We start from the raw sequence: 25,711 nt of genomic DNA, 5'->3' as shown, positions 1-25,711 counted from the left end.
TGAACCACAATCCGGGTGTCTGCCTCTTCATGATGGCAACTGCTCATTGTGCTGCTGGAACCAAAGGAAGATACAGCTTGCCCTCATGTGATATACAGAGATTTGTCTGGGGGCCAGTTGAACTCTTCAGTCTTAGATGTCAGAAAGGCAAAAAGCTCTTTCTTATTCATTTGATCATGTAGGAAGTCCATCCAATTGCCGGGCAGCTTTGTTTGGCCAGACACTTTCCTGCGTACACCTTGACCTCTCTTTTGACGCGTGGACTCCTTCAAACGGTCCGAGATGTATGTATCCCATATAATATCCAACCTCTGAGTATTCTGTAGCTGCCTCTGCAGGTAAGTGATGAACACATTACTTGCATATTCATTAAATGTGTTCACTGTATTAGTAGACAGACTGTGGACAATGACCGCTCCAATTAAGATTTTGCAGTCAAAGCATGAGGGTGGCTGTGATTGCCCAGGGTGCTCAAGGCATTGAAGTAAGTCAGACTTTGTGCCTGGCAGATGAAGTTTTCCAAAGTCAGAGAGGGAAGAAGGGAAGGACTGTACTGATTTGTCCAGGATTAAGAAATTCATATAAAGAAAATTGACATATGTGGTTTCAACAACCAGATGCATTTACACTTGTCCAGTTTCGTCTGGAACAAAATTTTCCTCTTCAATCTCTGTTATTTCGTCTTCTCCCTGAGCAACACTTATTATCTTACTTTTGTGTTCTTTCTTTTGCTCCCTTTGCTCCCTCTTTAGGTCCTTTCTTTTCTTTCGCTTTGTTTTGTGGTGTTACGACCCCTTGGCTCAAGGAGTAGCAACATGAATGGAGAGGCCATACAACATAATCAAATTTGCACAAATGTGTATTTAATCAAGAAAACAAACAGAACTACATTAAAGTATAACATAAAATATAAAGATACAAAAACAACAACATCAAGCCTTGGACTGGAGAGAGTGAGAAAGTCAGCATGACAACCAAACAGCAAGACCAAGCTCCTAGCCCCCAACAGCTATTCTCCAGCTTCTTATGAGCAGCATGGTTAATCACCATCAATTCTCCACACCTGTTTCACAGCAATTAACCTGAGGACACAAATAGTGTTACCCAGAGACACCTACTGGACAGAATAAAATACTACACCCCGTGATCCATCACACCTCCCTCCTAAAGACAGAGGCCCTTATACAAAGGTACTCTGTAACATAATACAGAAAAACACATACACCGAACAGATATAGCACAGGACAAGATTTAACCAGATTTAGAAATCAAACAAAATTATTGGTTCCACTTACCCTCTCTCCTTCACCACCTACCCCTTATTACTCCATCTCCTAATGCTCTCAGGCGCCTTGAGAGCACGAAGATGAGGTGAAAGATAAAGAGAAGAACCAACAAAAATGTAATAGAGCACTAGTTCAATGGAGCTCGTGACAAGGTATCCGCCATAATATTATCTACCCCTCTAATATGACGAATATCCAAGCTGTAAGACTGCAAGAATAAAGCCCAGCAAATAAGTCGTTGATTTGGACTATGCAAGGACTGTAAGAAAGTAAGCGGGTTGTGGTCTGTAAATACTACCAGCGAGACAGAACCTCCCCCCACATACACATCGAAATGTTGTAAAGCCCAAATTAATGCCAACAACTCCTTTTCAATGGTTGAATAATTTCTCTGACACAAATTAAACTTCTTAGAAAAGAAGCCAATTGGTCGATCTATGCCGTTGTCATCCTTCTGCAATAATGCAGATCCAGCACCCAACCCACTCGCATCCACTTTTAAATGGAAAGAACGGTCCCAACGAGGTGCTGTTAACACGGGAGCAGAACTCAGCAAAAGTTTGGCATTATCAAAAGCGTTTTGACAATTTGAGGACCATTCATATTTCTGTTTGCCTTTTAACAAATCCGTTAAAGGAGCAACCACTGTTGAGAAATTTTCACAGAATTTCCTATAGTACCCAATCATTCCAAGAAATCTCATTAGCTCTTTCTTCGTAGAAGGAACTGGGAAATTATCAATGGCCTTGACTTTTGCCCGAACAGGACACACTTTACCTTGTCCTACCACATTTCCCAAATAGACCACAGTGGCACGTGCAAATTCACATTTCGCTAAATTTATCGTCAACTTTGCTCTCTCAAGACGAATAAATAAAGCGCGCAATTTGCAAAGATGTTCCTCCCATGTCTGGCTATACACCACCACATCATCCAGATATACAGCACATCCCTCAAGCCCAGAGATTACCAGATTCATCAGGCGCTGGAATGTAGCTGGAGCATTTCGAAGACCAAAACTCATACGTTTATAAGAATATAATCCAGAAGACGTTGTGAAAGCACAAACTTCTTGAGCACGAGAAGTTAGGGGTACCTGATAATATCCCTGAAGTAAATCAATCTTCGTAACAAACTCAGCTGACCCCACCGAATCAATGCAGTCTTCAATTCGTGGAAGTAGAAAAAAGAGTCGGATTTAGTAACAGCATTCAATCTTCTATAATCGGTACAAAACCTAAATGTTCCATCCGGTTTCGTAACTAGAAGACAAGGAGAAGCCCAACTTGAACTAGATCGTTCCGCAAGATACTTAACCTCCGATTCCAAAAGTTTTTGTTTTTCGGGAGACACACGATAAAATCGCTGTCGAATAGGTTGGGAGTCACCGACATCAATATCATGCTGAATCATGTCAGTGCACGAAGGAGTATCAGAAAAAAGCACTTGAAACTCTGTTATCAGATGTATTAATTCCTTACCATTATCTTGAGATAAATGCCCAAGCATAATCTCCAATCTCTTTAACTGCTCAGAATTACGGAGTCTAGGTTGAACTTAAATATTCGTCAAAAATATCCTTCTCAACTCCAACTAACAAAGAACCACTTTCACCCCCTACAGCAAACGCAACAGATTTAATTTCAGCACCTCCGACAGCGACATTTGATCCAGTTGCACGGAACAAATAAGGCTTCAATAGATTTACATGGCACAGCTGGGACTTCTTCTTCCTATCCGGAGTGGAAATCATATAATTTTGTTCAGAAAGTTGTTCAAGCACAGTATAGGGTCCAGAAAATTTTGCAGCAAAAGTGGAACTAGTCATTGGAAGCATCACCAAAACCTGATCTCCAGAATTGAATTCCCTGTTTTCTGCCTTTTGATCAAACCAGGATTTCATTTTAGATTGTGCCTTACCTAGATTTTCACGGGCTACTGTACCGGCCCAATACAACCTATATCGGAACCCGTTTACGTAATCCAAAAGATTTACAGGCGGTTCAGTTTCCAATAAATCATCACGCAAAAGCGCGAGCGGTCCCCTTACTTTATGTCCAAATACTAGATCATTGGGGCTGAAACCCAAACTTTCTTGAGTGACCTCACGAGCAGCGAGCATCAACCAAGGTAGTCCCTCCTCCCAGTCTTTCATCAACTCAGTACAGTACGTTCTCAACAACTGTTTTAGTGTTTGATGAAAGCGCTCGAGGGCACCCTGACTCTCAGGATGGTAAGCACTGCTTTTTTGATGATCTACACGCAGCTGTTTTAATATTTGGGCAAACATACGAGATGTGAAATTTGTTCCCCTGTCAGACTGAATAACTAGAGGAATTCCAAATATGGAAATAAATTGAGTCAAAGCTTTCACTACAGACTTTGTAGTAATATTTTGCAACGGATACGCAGCAGGGTATCGCGTAGTTTGGCACATCACGGTCAATATATAGATGGAACCAGTTTTAGAAGGAGGTAATGGCCCCACACAATCAATAGTTAGATGCTCAAAGGGATTTTTCACCACAGGTATAGGATACAACGGAGCAGGAGAGATCACTTCGTTCGGCTTTCCGACCAACTGACAGACATGACAAGTTTTTATAAAAGCAGCCACGTCTCTCTTTAATCGAGGCCAAAAGAAATAACGCATCACGCTGTGATAGGTTTTCTTCACTCCAAAATGACCAGCTATGTCACCGTAAGCAGTTCTCAAAATTAACTCCCGTAATCCCTTCGGTATCACTATTTGAAACACCGGTTCACCCAGAATCTTATCATAACACGGCGTCCATTTACGAAGTAATAACCCGTTCTGTGTGAAATATCCACTAGCCAAACTTTTCATCTCATATTCTGTTTTAACAGATTCAAACAGTGTTTTTAGCTGCGCATCATTTTTCTGCTCTACAATCAAATCCTGCCGGGAAATCGACGGAACAAGCAAAGACAAATTCTTAGAAAGATCATTAGAAGATTCCTCTAGGCCTTCATACTCATCCATATCATTGTTCTTACTCATCGCTCGTGTTATGGCACAGGAAGAGAAAACATCAGGCAGTTCTTGCACACATTTGTCTGATTCTACCGAGCAGACCGGAGTGGTTTTAACAACGGGAAACACTTCCGTACCCCATATTTTACTGCCAGCCAAATTATTTCCCAAAATCAAATCCACCCCCTCGATAGGTAAAACTGACCTCAATGCAATTTCTACCTCTCCTTTCACAACCTCAGAATCTAGCTGAACTCGATGCAGAGGAGCCGAAAATATGTCTAATCCTATACCTTGAATTAGAACGCTTTTACCCGTATTTGTTTTAGAAGAAAACGGCAGTTTCGAATCCAATAAGAAAGATTCAGAAGATCCCGTGTCACGTAATATCTTAACAGGTACCTTCATCAAATCTTTCAAAGACACAGTCCCCATAGTTATGAACGGTTCATATCCTGCTTGCAAAAGATCCTTATTCCTTCCGTAAGTCTTTACTTCTCCTGCATCTGATTTTAAACTCATTCCGGTAGTAGACACGAGACCAACGGCTTTTGGAACCACGGACTTGAACTTATTTCTTAATATAGGGCACTCTTTTTTCCAATGACCCTTTTCCAAACAATACCTGCAACTCGAATCTGGATCCACTTTTCTAGCATGCTCTGATTTGTTTGGACTCATCCTCACTGTACTTGCGCTGTTATTTGGCTTTTTATACAAATAATCACCGGCACTTTTATGAATTAGTACATATTCGTCCGCAAGAATGGCAGCCTCAGCAGCCGTTGTCACCTTATGTTCATTTACATACATCGCGACACGCTCTGGGATAATGTTTTTAAACTGCTCCAAAACTATTAGATTAGAAAGCTCTTCAAATGTACTAACACACAATGATGTACGCCAACGATTAAAAAGACTTGCCAATTCCCTTGCCACCTCAACGTGTGTTTTACGCTCGTCTTTTTTCCATCCCCTAAAACGTCGCCGATACGCTTCAGGGACAAGTTCATATGCTTTTAACACAGCCTCTTTTACTACCTTATAGTACTTTCGATGTTCAGAAGAAAGTGAGATGAAGGCTTCTTGAGCTTTACCTTCCAAAACACTTTGTAGTAAGAGTGTACGTTCAGCATCGTTCCAACCCCGATCCTCAGCCAAGCTTTCGAACAGAGAAAAAAACACATCCGGATCCCGGTCATTGAATTTAGGCAAGAGTTTAATCATCTGTACTAAACCTGTCATTCGATTTCCACTCGCCCCCGCAAGTTCTTGCTCATTTAAGGAATCAACATTACCACCAGAAAGCTTTCCTTGTCCGATCAATCGTAACCGTTCTGCATCCTGTTCTAATTTAGCTTCTTCCATTTTTTGTTGCATTCTAACTGTTGGGTTTTCAATTTCTGTAATTCAAATTGTCTATCCAATTCACGTTCTTTATTTTGTATACTAAGGATTTCCAACTGTTGCTCGAATGTTAACCCGACAGGCGCTAACAACGCACGAGGCGTCGAAATACCTGCAGGTGTCAATTCTTCTTCAGGCTGTGTCTCGGAAGTTAAAATTAGTATCTCTCTTAATTTCTCCTCTACAGCCTCTCGGAGAGGTTGTACCTTAGTACTTTTTGTTAAAGCTAATTCAAGATCAAAATGTTCAGCTACTTTAAATAATTGCTCTTTTGAAAGACACCCTAATTTTCCCATCTTAGGAGCAATTAAAAAATCCTGTAACAATTCCATTTTTTTGCCTTATTTTGTTGTTACTAAAAGAACATTTGAACAAACAAATAGATAACTCACCAGATCCAACAGATCACACTTCAACTGTAGGAAGAAAAGCCACCCTGTATCTAACTAATACATAAACAACTAATTATACTCAACCCTAGTCTTCAGTACGCCCACATGCAGCTCAACTGCTAACCAGTCTACCCGCGTCCGACGCACCAAACACAACAAACTAAAATAAAAAAAAGCGTTAAGCGCTCTTCAGCCTAACACAGGGTTATATGGCTTATTGCAGTCTAAACCGCAACATCTAAACAATTTAGTGTGACTGTCGGTTGGTTTTATCTCTCTCTCTCCAGTCCAAAAACCACTAATCAAAATAAATAAACAAAACCAATCCTTTTATATGACACTCCCCAACTTATTTTACCCAAATGATCCAATCCAAATTTCTCAAACCAATTATTCTACTTAAAGAACTACCCAAATCGCAATTCTAATGAAAGAATTACCCAAATCGCAATTCTAATTAAAGAATTACCCAAACCATAATTCTAATTAAAGAATTAACCAAATCATAATTCTAATTAAAGAATTAACCAAATCATAATTCTAATTAAAGAATTAACCAAATCATAATTCTAATTAAAGAATTAACCAAACCATAATTCTAATTAAAGAATTAACCAAATCATAATTCTAATTAAAGAATTACCCAAACCTTAAGCCAATTTAGTCTGAATCTCGGACGAGCCCCCATATGTTACGACCCCTTGGCTCAAGGAGTAGCAACATGAATGGAGAGGCCATACAACATAATCAAATTTGCACAAATGTGTATTTAATCAAGAAAACAAACAGAACTACATTAAAGTATAACATAAAATATAAAGATACAAAAACAACAACATCAAGCCTTGGACTGGAGAGGGTGAGAAAGTCAGCATGACAACCAAACAGCAAGACCAAGCTCCTAGCCCCCAACAGCTATTCTCCAGCTTCTTATGAGCAGCATGGTTAATCACCATCAATTCTCCACACCTGTTTCACAGCAATTAACCTGAGGACACAAATAGTGTTACCCAGAGACACCTACTGGACAGAATAAAATACTACACCCCGTGATCCATCACATGTGGTCTCGGACTTAGTGCTGCATGATTAATCATATCGCAATCGTAATCGCGATGTCAAGCCTATGCGAATATATGACGCAAAATTCTGCAATTTTATTTGAAATAAACAAATTAGGGCTGTTAACACAATTAACGCAGCATCTGTTATTTTTTGTCATCCTTTGGCTAGTGTTACATGATCCCGCTCTTATTCATCCCAATGCTTTAAACCATTCATGCGAGACGAGTCAAAAGAGAGCGCGCTGCCTGTGAATGTCCTGACTGTGACTGTGCAGAAAGACGCGCACCAGTATCATGCGCATGCACAGACCGCGCGCCAGAATACAGTTCTCTTTTGCGCTTGAACGAACAACACACACAATTATGCCAAAATGTCGTTTGTCGAGTATCTTCATAACATAAGAGCTGTCTTATGATTGACGTAAAGAGTTGTGAGAGAATGAGGCGCGTGTGTGAGATGCGCATCTCTGTCAGCAACGGCTGGTCTTAAAGGGCCAGTAGCCAATAATGCTCTGTCAGTAAAGTTAATCAAAGAACAAAGGGAACAGAGAAAATTACTCGCTGCTCTTGACTCAAGAACTGGTTTAGCTTTAATAAGGATTAGTCTATATATAATTTATGCAGCGCAGACTGTTTGATAACTTTATTCAATTTCTGTATATGTGCTACCTGTTAGACAGGAAGGGCACAAGTAAATATGACATTTATTGTTTATGTGAGGATTGTTTGAAGTTCACTTAAATTAAAAGCTGTTATGTTTGTTGAAGCTCATGTAAGGACTGGGCAAAAAGGGTGAATCTGAATAACTAAATACATCTTGCGGTAACACTTTAGAATACGGTTCCTTCGTTAACGAATAACTACACAGGAACAAATGAGTAACACAATATTAACAATCTAGTAACTACTATTAACTAACAAGGAATTCTGATTAACGAATTAGTAAGTAATAGCGCACAGATGAAAGTGGTAGTTCACTATTAACTAATTGATAACTACTATTTTTTTATGCTTCCCAGAGAACTACTGAAGAAGATTAATAGTTAATGCAAAACTAATCAATAACTATTCAGGACAAATGACTAGTACTACATTAACATTAATAACTGCTTCTGTAAACAAATACACAAGGTTTATCAATATGTAATAGCATAGCAGACTTATGATTTGGGAAATAATTAGCCTATGCTCTCTCCTAGAGACCTATTTATCAACTGAATAATTTTAAAGAAATGGCTTTTTAAATGCAGTTGTCGGGACCTTACTTGTCCTGTAGTGATTCAATGCCAGTCCAGAGGAATGCCAGAAAATTGGCCAGAGTCACGGTGACGGCTGGAACATATTGAGTAACATTATCGATTATCGATATTGAGAACATATCGGCCATCCAAATATCATATACAGTGATTTTATTATTTAACCTATACCTCGCAAAAAAAAAAAAAGAAGATTTTATTAATGTCTCCTACCTCATACGTGTGTGCAAATATCTTGTGAAGGATTAGACGATTCTACACTTTAGGATTGGCTTTTCATGTAATAATCATGATAACTAACTAGTAATGACTTAAGTGTTACTACATACTTCTAAAGGAATGACTAATTATTTGGATTCGTATTCTAAAGTGGAGATCATGGTAACTAACTAGTAATTACTCAAGTGTTACTACATAGTTCTAAAGGAATTACTAATTATTTGGATCTGTATTCTAAAGTGAAGATCATGGTAACTAACTAGTAATTACTCAAGTGTTACTACATACTTCTATGGGAATTACTATCTAAAACTTCACCAAAAACCTCAAAAGCTTAAAAGAATGAGTAATTCCTTTAGAAGTATGTAGTAACACTTGAGTAATTACTAGTTAGTTACCATGATCTTCACTTTAGAATACGGATCCAAATAATTAGTCATTCCTTTAGAAGTATGTAGTAACACTTGAGTCATTACTAGTTAGTTACCATGATTCTTACAGTAGTTCTCTGGGAAGAATAAAAAAAAAGTAGTTATTGATTAGTTAATAGTGAACTACCACTTTCATCTGTGCGCTGTTACTTATTAATTTGTTAATCAGAATTTCTTGTTAGTTAATAGTAGTTACTAGATTGTTAATATTGTGTTACTCATTTGTTCCTGTGTAGTTATTCATTAACGAAGGAACCGTATTCTAAAGTGTTACCCATCTTGCTAAAGACCCAAAAAGACTGAATGCAACACACACACACACACACACACACTCTCTGTCTCAGGAATGGCCAGAGTCATAAAATGCTTGAGACATTCCTTGCCCTTCCCCCATCTCTGCAAGAGAGATAACAGAACTCTGACACATTACACGCATAAAACGAGCCATTACCAATTGTATACGATATATTCCTGTATGTCTGTGTGTTTCCCAGTCCATGGTAGTTTAGAAATGATCTCCTAGCGTATCAGTGAAACTCTTGAGAGTGTGTATTATGTATTAAGATGTATCCTCATATTCCAATTATGTGTAAATGTTGTGTTTGGTACCGTTTTAACTATCTCGTTCCAACTGATTTGGTCAGATACAGAAGATTACAGTAAAATGTATGTTTTCTATGTTTTTATCATCTTGTGGAATGATTCTGACAAATTCTGACTGGTCATAAAAGAGGCGGACACGGCCATAGTTCAACTTTGACAAGACAAAGAGAATTTGGCCGCCAAAAGTTCTGTTGAATGTCATTGGCCAGTTCGCACCTCAGAGGTGTGGACTCCAGTTCCCCTAAAGAGGACTGAACCTCCCTCTGGACGCGCTCTTGCAGTCTGACCGTCTCAGAGAAACATGTGATGCAAGCGATCTCCTCATGGAGATCTGATCCCACCATGGATCTTTTCTTTTGTTCGTCTAAAGTTCGTCTCTTCTTTAACTTACTCCCGAGTTCGTCTCCCAGGAAAGGAAATGGACTTTGCCGAACTATTTCCTCGGGTAACGTCACCTCAAAGACTTTAAGCCTTTCAAACACTCGCGCCGAATGCCAACGAACGCCACGTGATCCCCCATGGAACAAAGGGGCCACGCGCAAGCGGCCAACCATGCACGCGCCGGGACGGGCCGTGCAAAAACGCTGCGGCTGCGCTCCACACGACGCGCGCAAGCAGGACAGGACCTTCGTCAACATGCGGGCCGACCGGACCGCGCAAGGAGCCCGCGACACACACAGAACTCATATTCCTTGCAAGTATCATTCCCGTTACAGCTTCTAAGAAGCCTTACAATGGTGTTTTCGTGTTGTTTCAGAAGGGTTGATGTCGAGGTGAAATTGCACCAGCTCTGTCTCTCTCCCTCGCTCTCTCTCACCAACTCTCTCACCAACTTTCTCCCTTTCTCTCTCTCTCTCCAACTCATGTTTACATGGGTACCAATTGTCTAAACGCCCTGCGTCGTCTTAGTTTGTGTTTAATGTTTGTAAATACATGTATCATTGTAGTAAATGCTTAAGTAGTTCAGCTTCATTAAATACATTATATCCTTTTGATTGACTCATTGCCTGTTGCTCATAACCCAAGTCACTGATATGCTTCGATAACGTTACGTGCTCTTTACAGAAATACCTCAGACGGGTATGTGTAAACTTTATAGAGCAAGAAAGCTAATTCTTGTGGCCACAGAATTTGTTTTCACAACTCTATAAATTAATTGAGCTAATTAATTTTACCTGTCTTGTAAAACGTGGTCTGTATAATTAGTTACAATTCATTTGTGATTAATTGTGGGGATACACCTGTGCAGGTAAAATGACAAAGCCTCCCTTAATGGGAGATTTATTAACATGTAAGACTGGGCTGATCCAAATCTGTATGAATAATTATTAGTTATTAATTATTAATTATGACATGCAAATTCCCCACTGATCAGACCCAAGCAGATTCCTTACACTCAATAAAATAAAAAAAAGTTAAAAAAAATGGATAGCTTTCAATTGTAATGATGGAATCACTGTAATGTTGGATGACTATAATTAATGTTTAAAATGGGTGGGGGGGGGGGGGAAATAAGCCTATAATTCGGCTTATTGCTCATTATAGGTGTTATCAATCATTTAGTTGTTGTTGCTAGTTTGAGTTGAGAAAAACACATTTCAGAATTATCACTAATCTGTGTGTGCATTTTACTTTAGAACCAAGCAAATTGACTCATGAAACCATTGTTTATTATATCGCAATCGCAATATTGACCTCAGTAATCGCAATATGACATTTTCCCCAAATCGTGCAGCCCTACTCGGCCTATTTCTTCACTGATTTATGTTCCCGCGGAGGCTCCACGCTAGCCTGGCTCCGCCCCCCTACGTACTTCCGCTGAATTTTCATTTTCCTTCAGTTACTCCGTCTGCATGTCGGACGGGACGCATAAAAAAATATTGCATAATTATCGCGAGACTTTCGATAATGATATCAGGCAACGTGATATCGCGATAACGATATTGATTTGATATATATCGTGCACCCCTACTGAGCTCCTAGGCTGAAATCATTCAGGAGGTCCTAAAGAGGCTTCATGTAAAATTTGGTGCTTTTATCACCTCGGTAACGGTATTATTTAATATGTGCGCTACCCCACTATAAGTCAAACAGCCAGCGATCATCATGCATTTAAAATAATCTAAACAATTAGTAAAATCAGCCTTGTTTTAATTCTTTTTTTTTTGTTGAAAATAATGAGAATCAAGTTGTCAACTTTTTTTGACTTATAAAGTTAAATATATAGCAGATTTTAACTAGCAACACAAATTAACCACATCTGCAGTTTATTGACAGATGACACACAATAAACACACACCTTCAGATTTACTGTCTTTCAGCTTAAGGATGTATGAGAAAAGACACATTAATTACCATCCTCCCTAACAATAATTGCAATGCATCTAATACATGGATATAAATATACATTTTAACATCAAAATGAAAGCTACACACATTTACTAGACTAAACGACATTTCCACACACTCAATCCAAAAAAAAACATATGTGGAGAATTTTATTAACAGGGAAAACCGTGCGGATGCTGCAAAACAAACGCTTGCGTTAATAAAACTAAAAAAATAAATCGAACTGTTGGCAGAAAAGCACATACATAAACTTGTTCTGGTTTTTGTACACTTCCATAATTAACATAAACCTTTAAACTTAACATAATACAGCCTATTTTCACTCTTTAACTCAGAGACCTACCTGACTGACTCTCTCCAGTCACGGGCTGTTCTGTCTGAGCGCGCGCGCGCCCGGTCCATTACAAATGACGTCACTCACAGAACGAACTCAAAATATTATTCATAAACAAAAATATATATTTTCCTTCTGTCGTGGACAACAAAATAAAGATGATATACAAATTATTATTTTGCAAAAAAAAAAAACCTAAACATTTAAAGGCATACTATGCAGGAATTCTGTTTTTGTCAAACAGCGACCCCTAGAGTCGCTGTGGAGTACCTGTATGTAACGTTACTGTCGTAAATAGCACTCACACAGAGATGTCTCTGCACTCACGGCCTGATCCCCTCCCCCTGTATAACGGTACCTGTTCAGTAGGATGGAAGCTGTAACCAGAGGAAATAAGGTGTGGCCCCTTTAAGAGCTGCGCGCTCTGTTTAACTGTCGGCAGTCTGTATTATGTGCGCCTCGAACACCACATGTATACGGGTTATCATTCTTATCCTATTTTTGTTTATCAAGTAACGCTGTGGACAGTAGAATGTGTGACAGATAGTTACACGAGTTCGATTGGGGAATAAAGTGCAAGTTGTGAGATGCCAATTGCCTCCGTGATTAACTTCATAACTTCATCTGTGAGCTATCCCTATTTTTCCTCCTGACACAACGCGTTACAAAGCTTCGGACATCAAACAGGCACAGATAGCCTCCGAAGATGTGTACTAGTCCATCAACAAGAACGCCAGGTCAAGCATCACTGTTGCATCCATTGCTGCTTGTTAGCTCTCGTCAGTGAGTGAAAGCCTGACCGAGTGAGACTTTTGTCCGGTTCCGCACGCGGCCAGTTTCTCGTTTTCTTTTCCTTGACTCTTCCGACCTCGTTTTCTTCGCCGACCCTGCCATGATTCACTTTTGAAATGCGTGCTAGTGTCTTCCATAGAGGCTGCTTTATAGATTGTTGATGTGTGTGACGTCGTGCTTTACTACCAGGATGATTCGCCCTACTATGAGTTTGTTTACCACCGAAATTACTTTGAAGCTGTTATATTAAGGTACAATTATTACATAGTGTGCCTTTAATTAATTGTTTCAGAATCGGAACAGTAAAAAAAAAAAAAACTCAACACTAAAAATACATTATTTGCACACACTTGCAACTTACTACAGCAGTTTAATGGCATTTCATGCCTTCTTAAAACAACCAACTCTATTTTTCAGTATGTTTATTTTACAGCTTTTATTATTTTCTAACGACAGCAAATTACTTTTGTACAATCAGAGAATAATATAGTTAACATTGGTTAAGTATAAATTACATGAATATTGTCTTATTCAAGCAGATTTTGCAAAGCAGTTATCCAGTGAGAAAAAAATAAAATAATTATTGACACTAAATAAGGTCAGTCAAGTCACATTCATATATATAGTGCTTTTAAAAAATAGATTGTTTCAAAGCAGCTTTACAGTGATAATAGAAAATTACAGTAACAGATTGTATTGGCTTTACAGCAGCTCTAGAATAAAGTTATTGTCCAGCTATAGTTTTCTCAGTGGTTCTAAAGTCTTGAGTTTTGAGAACCAAATAAATGTATTTCACAAATATGGTAACATACACATAAATAATAAGAATGAATAAACAGTATAAATGTAAGGCTTTTAAAAAACATACCAAACTACACTGTAAAAAAAAAGGGAAGAAATTTCAGTCTTAAATTTAAGTACAATCAACAAGTCATTTCAACTTAAATTACATTAAACTGACTTAAATAAGTTGCGTGTTGTATAACTTAAAAAATAAAGTAACTTATTTTGATGAGTTGAAGTCATGTAAAAACATGTTGTCGACTTACAGATCATGTAGTTTTTTGTTAATACAAAAAAAGTTAGTAGAGCCACCAAAAATAAAATTTACACAATAACCCAAAGTGAAATAATGTGAAGTGGCATTTTGGGGAAACGGAAGCAACAGTAAATACACAATACTAACATGAACTAATGAAACATATGGAGTCTGACAGAAGTCTCAATAGCTTTCATGCTAGTCTTTCAAAATAAAAGCCTCGCATCATAAAATCATAGAATTATGTTTGTTGTTGTTTCTTTGAATGCAAACTCCACGACCCACTCTTTTCGAAGCAACTCCATATTTTGTTCATCTCACACTATTTACTTGAATGTATTTGACATGAAAATGAAATGTTTCTCATTGTGACGACTTCGACATATCTTAATGTGAGTTAGAAGGCTTTTTTTATATATAAAACTCACACTGAGTGCAGTCGTACGGCTTTTTTAAAAATATTTTTTTTTTTTTTTTGTGGCATTTCAAAGCAACACTAGTTTATTAGTTAATTAACTAACAACACATTTACTTTATGTGAATCTAACAAAACATTTGCTCACTGTGACACAGAACAATGCTTTTTAATATGAGTCACTAGATTACTTGATTGGGTGAAACTCTTCCCACACTGAGTACAGTAGTACGGCTTCTCTCCAGTATGAACTCGCTCGTGTATTTTCAGGTTTCCAGACCGAGTGAAACTCTTGTCACAATATGAGCACTTGTACGGTTTTTCTCCAGTATGAATTTGTTGATGCAGTTTCAGATCACCAGATGCAGTAAAGCTCTTCCCACAGTCAAAGCACATATAATCTCTCACTTCATTATGTGTTTTCTGGTGCCATTTAAAACAGTTTGGTCGTGAAAAACTCTTTCCACAGAGAGAACACACATAAGGCTTCTCACCTGAATGAACTTTCAGATGTTGATTTAGTTGTGATGATGAAATAAAATCTTTACCACACTGATCACAGTTAAATGGTTTTTCTCCAGAGTGAATGCGCAGATGAACACTGAGAGTTGATGAATGAGAAAAACTCTTCTCACACTGAGTACAGTCGTACGGCTTCTCTCCAGTATGAACTCGCTCGTGTGATTTCAGGTGTGTAGACTGAGTGAAACTCTTGTCACAATATGAGCACGTGTAAAGTTTTTCTCCAGTATGAATTCTTTGGTGCTGTTTCAGATATTCAGATGTAGTAAAGCTTTTCCCACAGTCAAAGCACACATGATCTCTCACTTCATTGTGTGTTTTCTGGTGCAGTTTAAAACTGTCCAGCCATGAAAAACTCTTTCCACAGAGAGAACACACATAAGGCTTCTCATCTGAATGAACATTTAGGTGAACTTTTAGTTGTGATGATGAAATAAAATCTTTACCACACTGATCACAGTTAAATGGTTTTTCTCCAGAGTGAATGCGCAGATGAACACTGAGAGTTGATGCTTGAGTAAAACTCTCTCCACACTGAGTGCATGTATACGGTTTCTCTCCAGTGTGAATTCTCATGTGTTTGTTAAGGTTTCCTTTATGTGTGAAACTCTTTCCACACTGAGTGCATGTGTACGGTTTCTCTCCAGTGTGAATTCTCATGTGTGTGTTAAGGTTTCCTTTATGTGTGAAACTCTTTCCACACTGAGTGCAGGTGTGCGTCTTTTTTGCTTTTCTTCTTTGAATTGTAAAGTTACGATGTTCCTCCTTCACTTCATTCAGTTCTTGTCTTTGCTCTTTCACTCTCACCTGGTCTAAAATACACAGAAATACAGTTTGAATCAGTTCAAGTGAACCCTTATTTAATAGCAGAAAGCAACAGAGATCAGGTCTTTCACTTTTTGTTCAGTCATTCACTTGTTAATATAGTAAAAATATGTTTGACAAATGCTATATACAAGGTTATGATCGTTTGGATATATTACTCTAATTTATCATCCATATACTGCTTAATAATTCACATCTACCAAAGCATCAACAATGAAGAATCAAGAATGGACACCAACCTATTTGTTCCTCAGTATCTTCATGTTTTATTCTGGATGGTTCTGGATCACTCATGTCTTCAATCTCCTCTTTAATAAACTCCATCTTTAACAGTCACACAGATTTCAGCTGCTACTCCTGAAGTTTGTCCTTCTCTTGTAGGATGATGGGAATATTCCCAGTATTTATTGGTGAATTGTTGTGGGAGGGGCTTCACTGCAGGTGTGAACTGTGATCACTGTGTTTTTATCCAATCTGCATTTAAAAAGTACAGGGCCATCATGTTAAACTGAGCAGCTGAAAAACCTCTTTGTCTCCAAAAGTTCCCTGTTTTCAGCTCATTCATTATGGTGATGTCTGAGATCTTCAGTAAATTGGCACATTAAATCGTTTTATTGGTGTCAACAGGCTGAAACAAACTACAGCATCATCACCTTTAACTTCAGTTCTTGTCTTTGCTCTTTCACCTCCATCGAGTCTGAAATATGAAACATTAAGTTGTTAGAATGAGTTCAAGGAGGATAAATGTGAATTCAAGCAAACCCTGATTTAATAACAGAAAACAAGTGAGATCTGCTTATCAATGTACCAAAGGTTAGTTTTGTCATCCTCTTGTTAATAGTCAATATGTGAACGACAACTGCTGTACAAGATTATGATATAAGTGCATTTCTATTCCTAGATTATTTGCTTATTTACCAGCAAAAATTCATAAAATCAGCCATGATTTTTTTTAACGTTGAAAATGATGTTTTGTGTATAGAAGGTAACTATAGAATTAAACAAGAGAATCTGGATATTCAGATAATAGGCTAAATGTTTTGTCTATAAACTTTCATACAAATCAAAATTACACACAGTGAATTTAGTCAAAAAAAGGTCTTGTAAATATATAGCAGATTTCACCCAGCAACACACATGAACCACATCTGCAGTTTATTGACAGAAGACAGACAATACACACACACACTTTCTGATTCACTGTCTTTCAGCTGAAGGATTCATGAGAAAATACATGAATTACCGTCCTCCCAAACAATAACTGCAATCTAATACACAGGTCACATATATGGCTAAAAACATACATTAACATCAAAATAAAAACTAAACCCATTTAAACGACATTTCCACAGACTCAATCCACCAAAATGATATGTGGAGATTTTTTTTTTTTACGCGCGTTAATTAAAGTCCAAAAATACATCAAATTGTTGGCAGAAAAACACAAACATAATCTTATTCCGGTTTTATGTCACTTCCATAATATAAACTCAAAACTTCACTTGTAACGAGGCTTCAGCAAAGGGAGGATCCATTTGCAGCTTTATTGTAATTTTCGATCGTACAATCAGGGTCATTATCCAGCAAACACAACATAGAGACAAAGAAACTCGTAATCTGAAAACAGGCATAAAGTCAGGCAGCAAACTTACATAAATCAGTCCACAGTAGAAAACAGTCCAGGACAGACAGCAAACAATCACGAAGAGAATAAACAGTCCAAGAGTAATCCACGGGAAGACAAAACCACAGGAAGAAACGCTCAGAGATGTTCACCAGAGCAACACAAAACTTCTTCTTCTTCTTCTATTCCTTTCCGGCAGACTAGGCACTGTTAGTGCATTGCTGCCTCCCACTGGTGATAGAGACAGATTACATTAATGCTCCCCTAGTCTTTATTTTCCAATATATGCCTGCTGTCTTCAGAAAATGAAATAATTCCAGTGCTCTCTCTGTTTGATTAGGACCATCTCCCATCAGAGATTTAACAGAGATTATATCAACTCCCAGAACGTTTAGTCCAATGAACAACAGTCTCCTTTCCTCAGCATATCTCGGGCAGAACATGATGACATGTTTGACAGATTCTTGAACTCCACAGACTTGACACTTGCCGTCCTTGTGTTTTCCCACCAGAAAAAGCCCACTTGCCAATCCACAATGACCCAGTCTTAATCTGGCCAATTTAATCTGATCCATCCGAGGAAGGGAAATTATATTCCCAGGGTTGACTAATGGTTTTACATCATATAACTTCCTCCCGCTAGCGTTTTTACTCCACTCATACTGCCATTGCTGTGACAGTCTTTCATTAATGATGCTATGGCACTCCAGTCTGCCAAATGGCACCTCCACCTCCACATTTTCCTTAACTAAACTTGCCCTAGCAGCCTCATCAGCAGCCTCATTCCCCACAACCCCCACGTGTGCTGGAACCCACAAGAAACCCACACTACATCTAGTGATGGCCAAATGAAGCGTTTCGAAGCATTATTGCTTTCTGATACAATTGTGTCGAAAATGGTTCATTACTCGAAGCTTCATTCAGATAGAAATTGCAGCACCATCTCCTGGTGAAGTAAATGTAATGCAACAAAGCTGACAACCATAAAATACCAGTAGGCTTATGTTAACGCCCCGTTTATGACGTGTTTACCGAGGCGATCAAAGCTGAAACAGTGTAGTGCTGTGAAACTCATGTAGGTGAAGTTTACAGATACTGATGAATTTCATGTGTTCACCTTGATAATAAAACATTAAGCATAATGTGTGTGTGTAATTATTTCTTTAGACAAAGACAGAAGATCAGACCAGCTTAAAAAAAGTTGGAAACCATCACAGAAATTCTAATGGTTTCTATTAAAATGATAATAGAATAAAATATAAAAGAATAAATAAAAGTATAAAATAAAAGAATGTCTTTTTTGTAGTGTGTTTGGGACATATTCCATTAGGATTTAATGCCCCTACCAATATAACCCAACACATATCAGTAGAGACCCACAGAGACCACTATAATTCCCATTACAACCAATAAAATTCCTATGAAAACCAATAAAATTCCATAATGTAAACCATTAAATCCAATAGAATTTCTGTAATGTTTTCTATAGTTTTTTTTAGCAGGGCAGCAACATGTGTGAAAGCTTTATCTTGTTTAGCTGTAGGAAGCAGAACTCTATAACTTAACTGGTGGGACTGATATTTTTGTATGTTGAAAAGGAGGTGCTTGTGTAACTGGTTGTACTTGTGTAATGTAGCAGAGGGGTTTTGAAGTTTCTGTCTTTGATGCATGTTTTTATGTAACAATGTTCATATGTTCTCTAATTAATAATACAAAATAAAATCCTATCTCCTCAACAATAACGCCAATCCAAACACGGACAACTACAACCCACGGTGTTGCCATGGTTTGGCTTCACTTTTATAAGAAATACAGCCGCCAGGTTTCAAATCTGTCAACACTGGATCGGGCTGTCAAAGCAGTCAGATGGTTCACTACAGGAGTGAACCAGTGTGTTTGCTTCAGACGTCATTTTCACGTGACTAGTGACGTAATGATACAAGCTCCGAAGCAGTGGTTCATTGCAAGGACCGATCGAGTTTGAAGCAAGCTTCGGAGCGTCGGTGTCAGACCTAACATCACTAACTACATCCCCGCCTCTCTAATCTATGAACCCTTATTAAAATCTCCCCGACTAAATCCAACCTAGCCCCTCTTCTCTCACCCCCTATCCCCATCAAGCCAGATAGTGAATCAGAGCAAATTATGGCTTTCTCCACCCCACCTTCTTCCACCCACCACAAAGCCGCTATGATTGCTACCAGTTCAGCTGTGAAGATTGACAGACCATCAGGCAATCTATAACTCTGTCTAACATTAAAATGAGGAACATAAAAACCAAAACCCACTTTCTTACTCTCAGGGTCTCTAGATCCATCTGTATAAATATCTATGTAGCTATTCCATACTTTCCTAAGATGTTCTTGTACATAATGATCAACATTTCCTACACTTCCTTCCTTTATTACATTTTTAATAGATATGTCTACATCAGCCTCAGGCAGTAACCAAGGAGGGATAGGTGGCCAGTAGACAGAAGGCACCATTTCCTTTTCATTAAGCTTAAGCTCCTCTGCGTATGTCTTAACAGAATATAGAACACTATACCTATTTAGTCTACTCTCACCCTTACTAAACTCCCAACACTCTGCTAACAAAGAAACTGAAGGAAGAGTTGATCCAAAGCTTTTAATTTTTACGAGATAATTCAATGCCGCAACACAAAACTTCCCACTGAGGAACTTCTTCTTCTTCTTCTTCTTTTCGTTTTATGACCGTTCACTCCTTTGGAGTATTACCGCCACCTACTGTTTACCTTGCGCACTTGAGTAATGGATCTGATAAAAAAAAAAAAAAAAAAAAAAAAACTTTACCATTCCAGAGTTTCAGAGCCCGAGCTTCAGCTGACGCTGCGTGTTCAGCTCCTCCAGCTTCCACACGAGCTCCTCAACCTCCAGGATGACCAGAGTTGCTCTTCCTCCTCAGGCTCTAGATCCTGTGATCTAGCCCTGTAAGCTCTAAAAAAGTTATCACGTCCTTAAACCTCTGTCTATCACTCAAACCCTTACCTAATAGATCCATGATACTCACTGGCCTGTTCTTTATATTACTAAAAAGACCCCTACGCTGTTCTTCATATTTACTACACTTAAAAAACACATGTTCTACTGTTTCAATAACACCACATTCATCACACATACCATTTCCATGCTTTCCCATTAATGCCAGTGTTGATTTTAACCCTGTATGACCCAGCCTTAGTCTAGAAATCATTACCTCTTCCTTTCTATGTCTTCCATAGCACGATTCTTTGTACTGATTTTACAATACTATAATACCACCTACCTGTACTGCTACTTTCCCATCTTTGTTGCCATATTCTTATTATTTCTCTATTAATTATTGATCGAACTTCATTTCTTCCTAAAGGTATCTTAATATCTACCAAGTTTTTCCTTAACGCTTCTTTTGCTAATTTATCTGCTGTTTCATTTCCTAATATCCCAATATGTGCCGGCACCCAACAAAAGTATACAATTATACCCTCTATGTTCAGCCTATATAATAATGTATACATTTCTACTATCAGGTCTTCTCTATCAGTTTTGGTTGACCTTATACTTTTAAGTGCTGATGCAGAATCTGAGCAAATTACAGTCGCCATCCTATTCGGCTTAGTCTGCTCTAACCACTGCAATCCTACTATTATAGCTGTTAGTTCTGCTGAATATACAGACATTTTGTCACTCAACCTTAAACTTATTTTCGTCTCAAATTTTGGAATATATACTCCTACTCCCACTTTTTGTTCGACTGGGTCTTTAGATCCATCTTTATAGATCTGTATACAAGAATAAAAATGTTCTCTCATAAAACCATTGATTTCATAGCTATTAGTATATCTTCCTTCTGCTTTCTCCCGATCCTCCAGCAGTCTCATTTCAACATTAGGTTCAGGAATATTCCACACTGATACCCCTTTTAATGGCATATTGGGACAAATAACTACATTTTCCAGCCCACATTCCTGTTTATACTTCCATCCAAAACTATTCCCATTATTCTTCTTATATTCCCAACAATCATTTAAAATTGCTCGTGTGCAATGACTCTTATTACAACCCTGCAAATTAACCCAGTACATCATTGTAAGCTTTTCCCTTCTTAAATCTAGTGGCAGCTCCCCCATTTCAACCCTGATGGCATCTAGAGGGGTTGATCTTATTGCTCCACAACAGATTCTAAGTGCCCTAGCCTATATGTTGTCCAACTTCTTTAGCTCTGATTTTGCTGCAGCACCATACACTGCACACCCATAATCTATACTTGACCGTATTAAGGCTTGATATACATGTAGTAGTGCGCTTTTCCTTGCTCCCCACTCATATTTGGCTATTGAAGTCATGCAATTTATTACTCTTTTGCACTTGTTCTCAATTTTCTTAATATGTCTATTCCATGTTAATTTTCCATCAAATATTAGTCCAAGGTATTTAAATTCTGTCACTCTTTCTAATAATTGACCATATAATTTCAAAGTCAATTGTTCCATTTTCCTTTTCTTAGTAAAAACCATATATTGGGTCTTTAATGTTGAAAACTTTAGTCCCCATTCCACTGGTCACCTTTCAACTTCGTTTATTGATTCTTGTATTCCTTTGACTACATTCCCTAAGTTCCTACCTCTTTTCCACACTGCACCATCATCTGCATATAGTGCCTTCCCAATACTAGGTTTAACTCTTTCATAAATATCATTAATCATTATGTTAAATAAAATTGGACTGATTACACTTCCTTGAGGAGTCCCATTCAGAATATCATGCATTGTTGAAATTTCTTCCCCTATTCTAACCTGAAATGTACGCTTAAACAAGAAATCCAATATCCAGTTGTACATTCTCCCCCCTACTCCGATTTTATCTAGCTTAATTAATAGTCCCTCCCTCCATAAAGTGTCATATGCCTTTTCAATATCAAAGAAAACAGCAACAAGAAATTCTTTCATTCTTAAAGCTTTTTTAACCTCACTTTCAAATAATAACAAAGCATCCATTGTAGATCCATCTTTTCCTCCTAAACCCACTTTGAGCTGATGATAAAATCTCATTTTTCTTCAAAAAATAATTTAATCTTCTTACTATCATTTTTTCCATCACCTTACATAATGTAGATGTAAGAGCAATTGGCCTATAACTACTTGATTTTGTTGCGTCTTTACCTGGTTTTGCTACTGGTATCACTATTGCATTTTTCCACTCTTTGGGTAAGGTGCCTTCATTCCATATCTGGTTATATACATCCAGTATTACTTTAATGGCTACGTCCGGTGAGTTTTTTAACATACTATAGCTTATCATGTCTCTCCCTGGTGTTGTATCCTTTGAATTACTAATAGCAATTTTTAGCTCAAAGAGATTAAAATCATCATCCATGTTACTATCAACTTCTTGTTTTTTCCTACAAATATTCTCATACTTTTTATTTAACTCTTGTCTTCTTTTTAAAAACCCTGAGGAACTTCTTCTTCATCTGTGTTTTTTATTGGCAGTTTGCAAACAAAGTGCATTACCGCCATCTTCTGGATTGAGGTACAACTCACTGGGTTGTCATTTATGTTACTAAACAATAAATAAATACAATTAAAATTAAATAAAATTAAATTAAATAATAAAACCTAAATCCTATCTGCAAGCTGAGTTTCTTTCATAAAGATCACAACATCCTTAATTATAGATTGCGTGACAGGCAAACTCAATAGGTTTTTAAACTCAATCCATTTTCCGTTGCCTTCTCTAGTTCTTTCCTTTTTTTCAGAGTACTTTCTACTCATCAAGAGTATATGTTTTACATTTCCCACTTCTCCACAATAAATGCATAATCCAGTCCGGTGTTTTCCTATTAACTTTCGGCAGCTGTTTAATCTTGTTCTATTCTCAACCTTGTAAGCATAGTTTCCTCCTGTCGTCTTATAGCTGTTCTTTTTAACCATCACTTCTTTCTGGATGCTTTATAAATGTCTTCCTTTCTCTTTGATCCCATGTATCCTGACACTTTTTATTTATAGTATCTTTAATAATAACTTTAATTTCTAATTTGCTAAGTGGAACTTGTATAATTATATTCTCTGCTTTCAGGGCTTCTTTTGCTAATGTATCCACCTTTTCATTTCCCTCAATACCCACATGCGCTGGAATCTAGTAAACTGTACATACATTTTTTGTTGAGTTAATCTAAAAATGAATGCTTACATACAGATTTTCCACTCTGAATACTTGATAGCGAGGACATGGAATCTGATCAGATTACTATCATATGCGGTTTAACTTCCTCTGACCCATTGCAGTGCTAAAATAATGGCCATTATTTTAACTGAGAAGACTGAGAGGTGACCTGAAGTTATTTTTTGGATGTTAATGTTGTATTTTGCGATGAATAAAGTTGCACCCGTCTTGCCAGTTATTGGATCTGGATCCATCTGTGTATATCTGTATTGAGTCACGACATCATACCTGGTTTCTACTGTTGGATATTTTGATATATGCCTCTAGATTTTACAATGTCTTTTGTTTCATATTTACTATAAGAAAACAGAAGAACCATGGGTGGATGGCAGTCTTACTTATTGTTTTGCATCATGCAATATTGTTTATTCCCATCTCTTTTGCCTCTTTTCCCCCATTCCATCCAAAGCTATGTTAGTACGGCCATACTCCCAACACTCTTCAAGTACCTTTGTTGTAGAGTGTGTCATTTCATGTCCCTGCAGATTTGTCCAGTTTGACATTGCCAATTTGAGCCCCTGATCTTTAATGGCATCTCTCCTACTTCTACTTGCAATGAGGCTACAGGTGATGTTCTGAAAGCTCCACAACACAAACGCCTTAGCCTGCACCCTATCCAAACCTGTCAGTGTGGTTTTGGCTGCAGAATTATATATTATGCATCCATAGTCAAAAAATTTGCGAATTAAGGCAATATACATTATTTTCATAGATGAACCTGATGCACCCGAACCTGATAAACACTTATTTTACCTCTCTTACATTTATCTACTATTTTTTTGAACATGGACTTTAAAACTAAGTTTAACCATATTCCTAAATATCTTATCACACTCTCTTGCTTGAGTGACTGTACACAGTTTTATATCTAGTCTAGGATTTACCTGTTTTTTTGTTTTTTTTTGTGAAACATATTTAGTTTTTTCCACAGATAAACAAAAGCCCCATTCATATGATCCACTTTCCGACCTGATCTATTGCTTTTTGCAATAGATCTATTTGTCCACATTCCTCACCGACGACGTTTTGTCGGGCCATCCGTCCCTTTGCAGATGTGCGTCGTCATTAAACCGTGGAGACGCAGCCTAAAGCCTCAGAGAATCCGATCTGCCTGTTTACATGACAGTCGCATTGGCACATATCTGATTTATATCTCATTTATTTCCACATATGAATGAGGCCTTAAACCAATCTCGAAATCTCCGAATGCAAGCGTTTTTTCCCTGTTTACACGGTCATAGAACACATCCAAACTGTGTCGCATATCACAGCATAAATCACAGCAAAATGAGCAAAAAATCGGAATTGGGTCACATTTCACTGACAGTGTAAACAACTGCACTTTTCATGTTAACACAAACAATGATAAAAGTGAGGAGATAAGAGTCTGACATTGCATTAGCTGTGTCCCAATGTGAAGGATGCATCCTCCGAAGGCCGTATTTGAAGGCCGGTTGCGTCACGACGAAGGCTACCCTGATTCAAAAGCAACGCCAAATGCACCCTTCGTTTTCCCTTGAAAGAAAGGATACTAGTGCTGCGTTTCAGTCCAAAATTGTCATGCCCTTCACTCGCTAACTTCCCTCCATCTCGTTCACTCAGATGTACATCATTGCTTACGTTGCACAAATGCCCACTACTGGCGGAAACTGCAATGGGCTGAACTGGAACGTCCTAAACCCTCGAGCCCTCGATGTTTTTTTTTTCCTTTAAAGGAACACTCCGACTTTTTGGGACTATAGCCTATTCACATTATCCCCCAGAGTTAGATAAGTCCATACATACCTTTTTCATCTCTGTGCGTGCTGTAACTCTATCTGACGCACCCACCGCTAGCCTAGCTTAGCACAAAGACTGGATGTAAATGGTTGCAGCTAGCATACGAATCCAAATAAGTGACAAAATAGCGCAAACATTTTCCTATTTACATGTTG

General features: G+C 38.0%; 1 protein-coding gene across 1 annotated transcript in view; it reads right to left on the bottom strand.

The window, feature by feature from the left end:
• Positions 1 to 14,680: 14,680 nt before the first annotated feature.
• The window catches only part of LOC130097314 (gastrula zinc finger protein XlCGF52.1-like), a 49,615-nt gene continuing 38,584 nt past the window's right edge, over positions 14,681 to 25,711 (bottom strand). The window contains exon 2 of the mRNA XM_056264112.1: positions 14,681 to 15,916. Within this exon, the coding sequence (XP_056120087.1) occupies positions 14,727 to 15,916 (1,190 nt within the window). The 3' untranslated portion in view covers positions 14,681 to 14,726. The remainder of the gene's footprint in view (positions 15,917 to 25,711) is intronic.

The sequence above is a fragment of the Rhinichthys klamathensis genome, unplaced genomic scaffold, assembly GCF_029890125.1.
Source record: "Rhinichthys klamathensis goyatoka isolate OS25496 unplaced genomic scaffold, OSU_Roscu_1.1 h1tg000216l_1, whole genome shotgun sequence".
NCBI lineage: Eukaryota > Metazoa > Chordata > Actinopteri > Cypriniformes > Leuciscidae > Rhinichthys > Rhinichthys klamathensis.
Note: the sequence above shows the minus strand (reverse complement) of the source record. Positions and strands in the feature narration are given on the sequence as shown.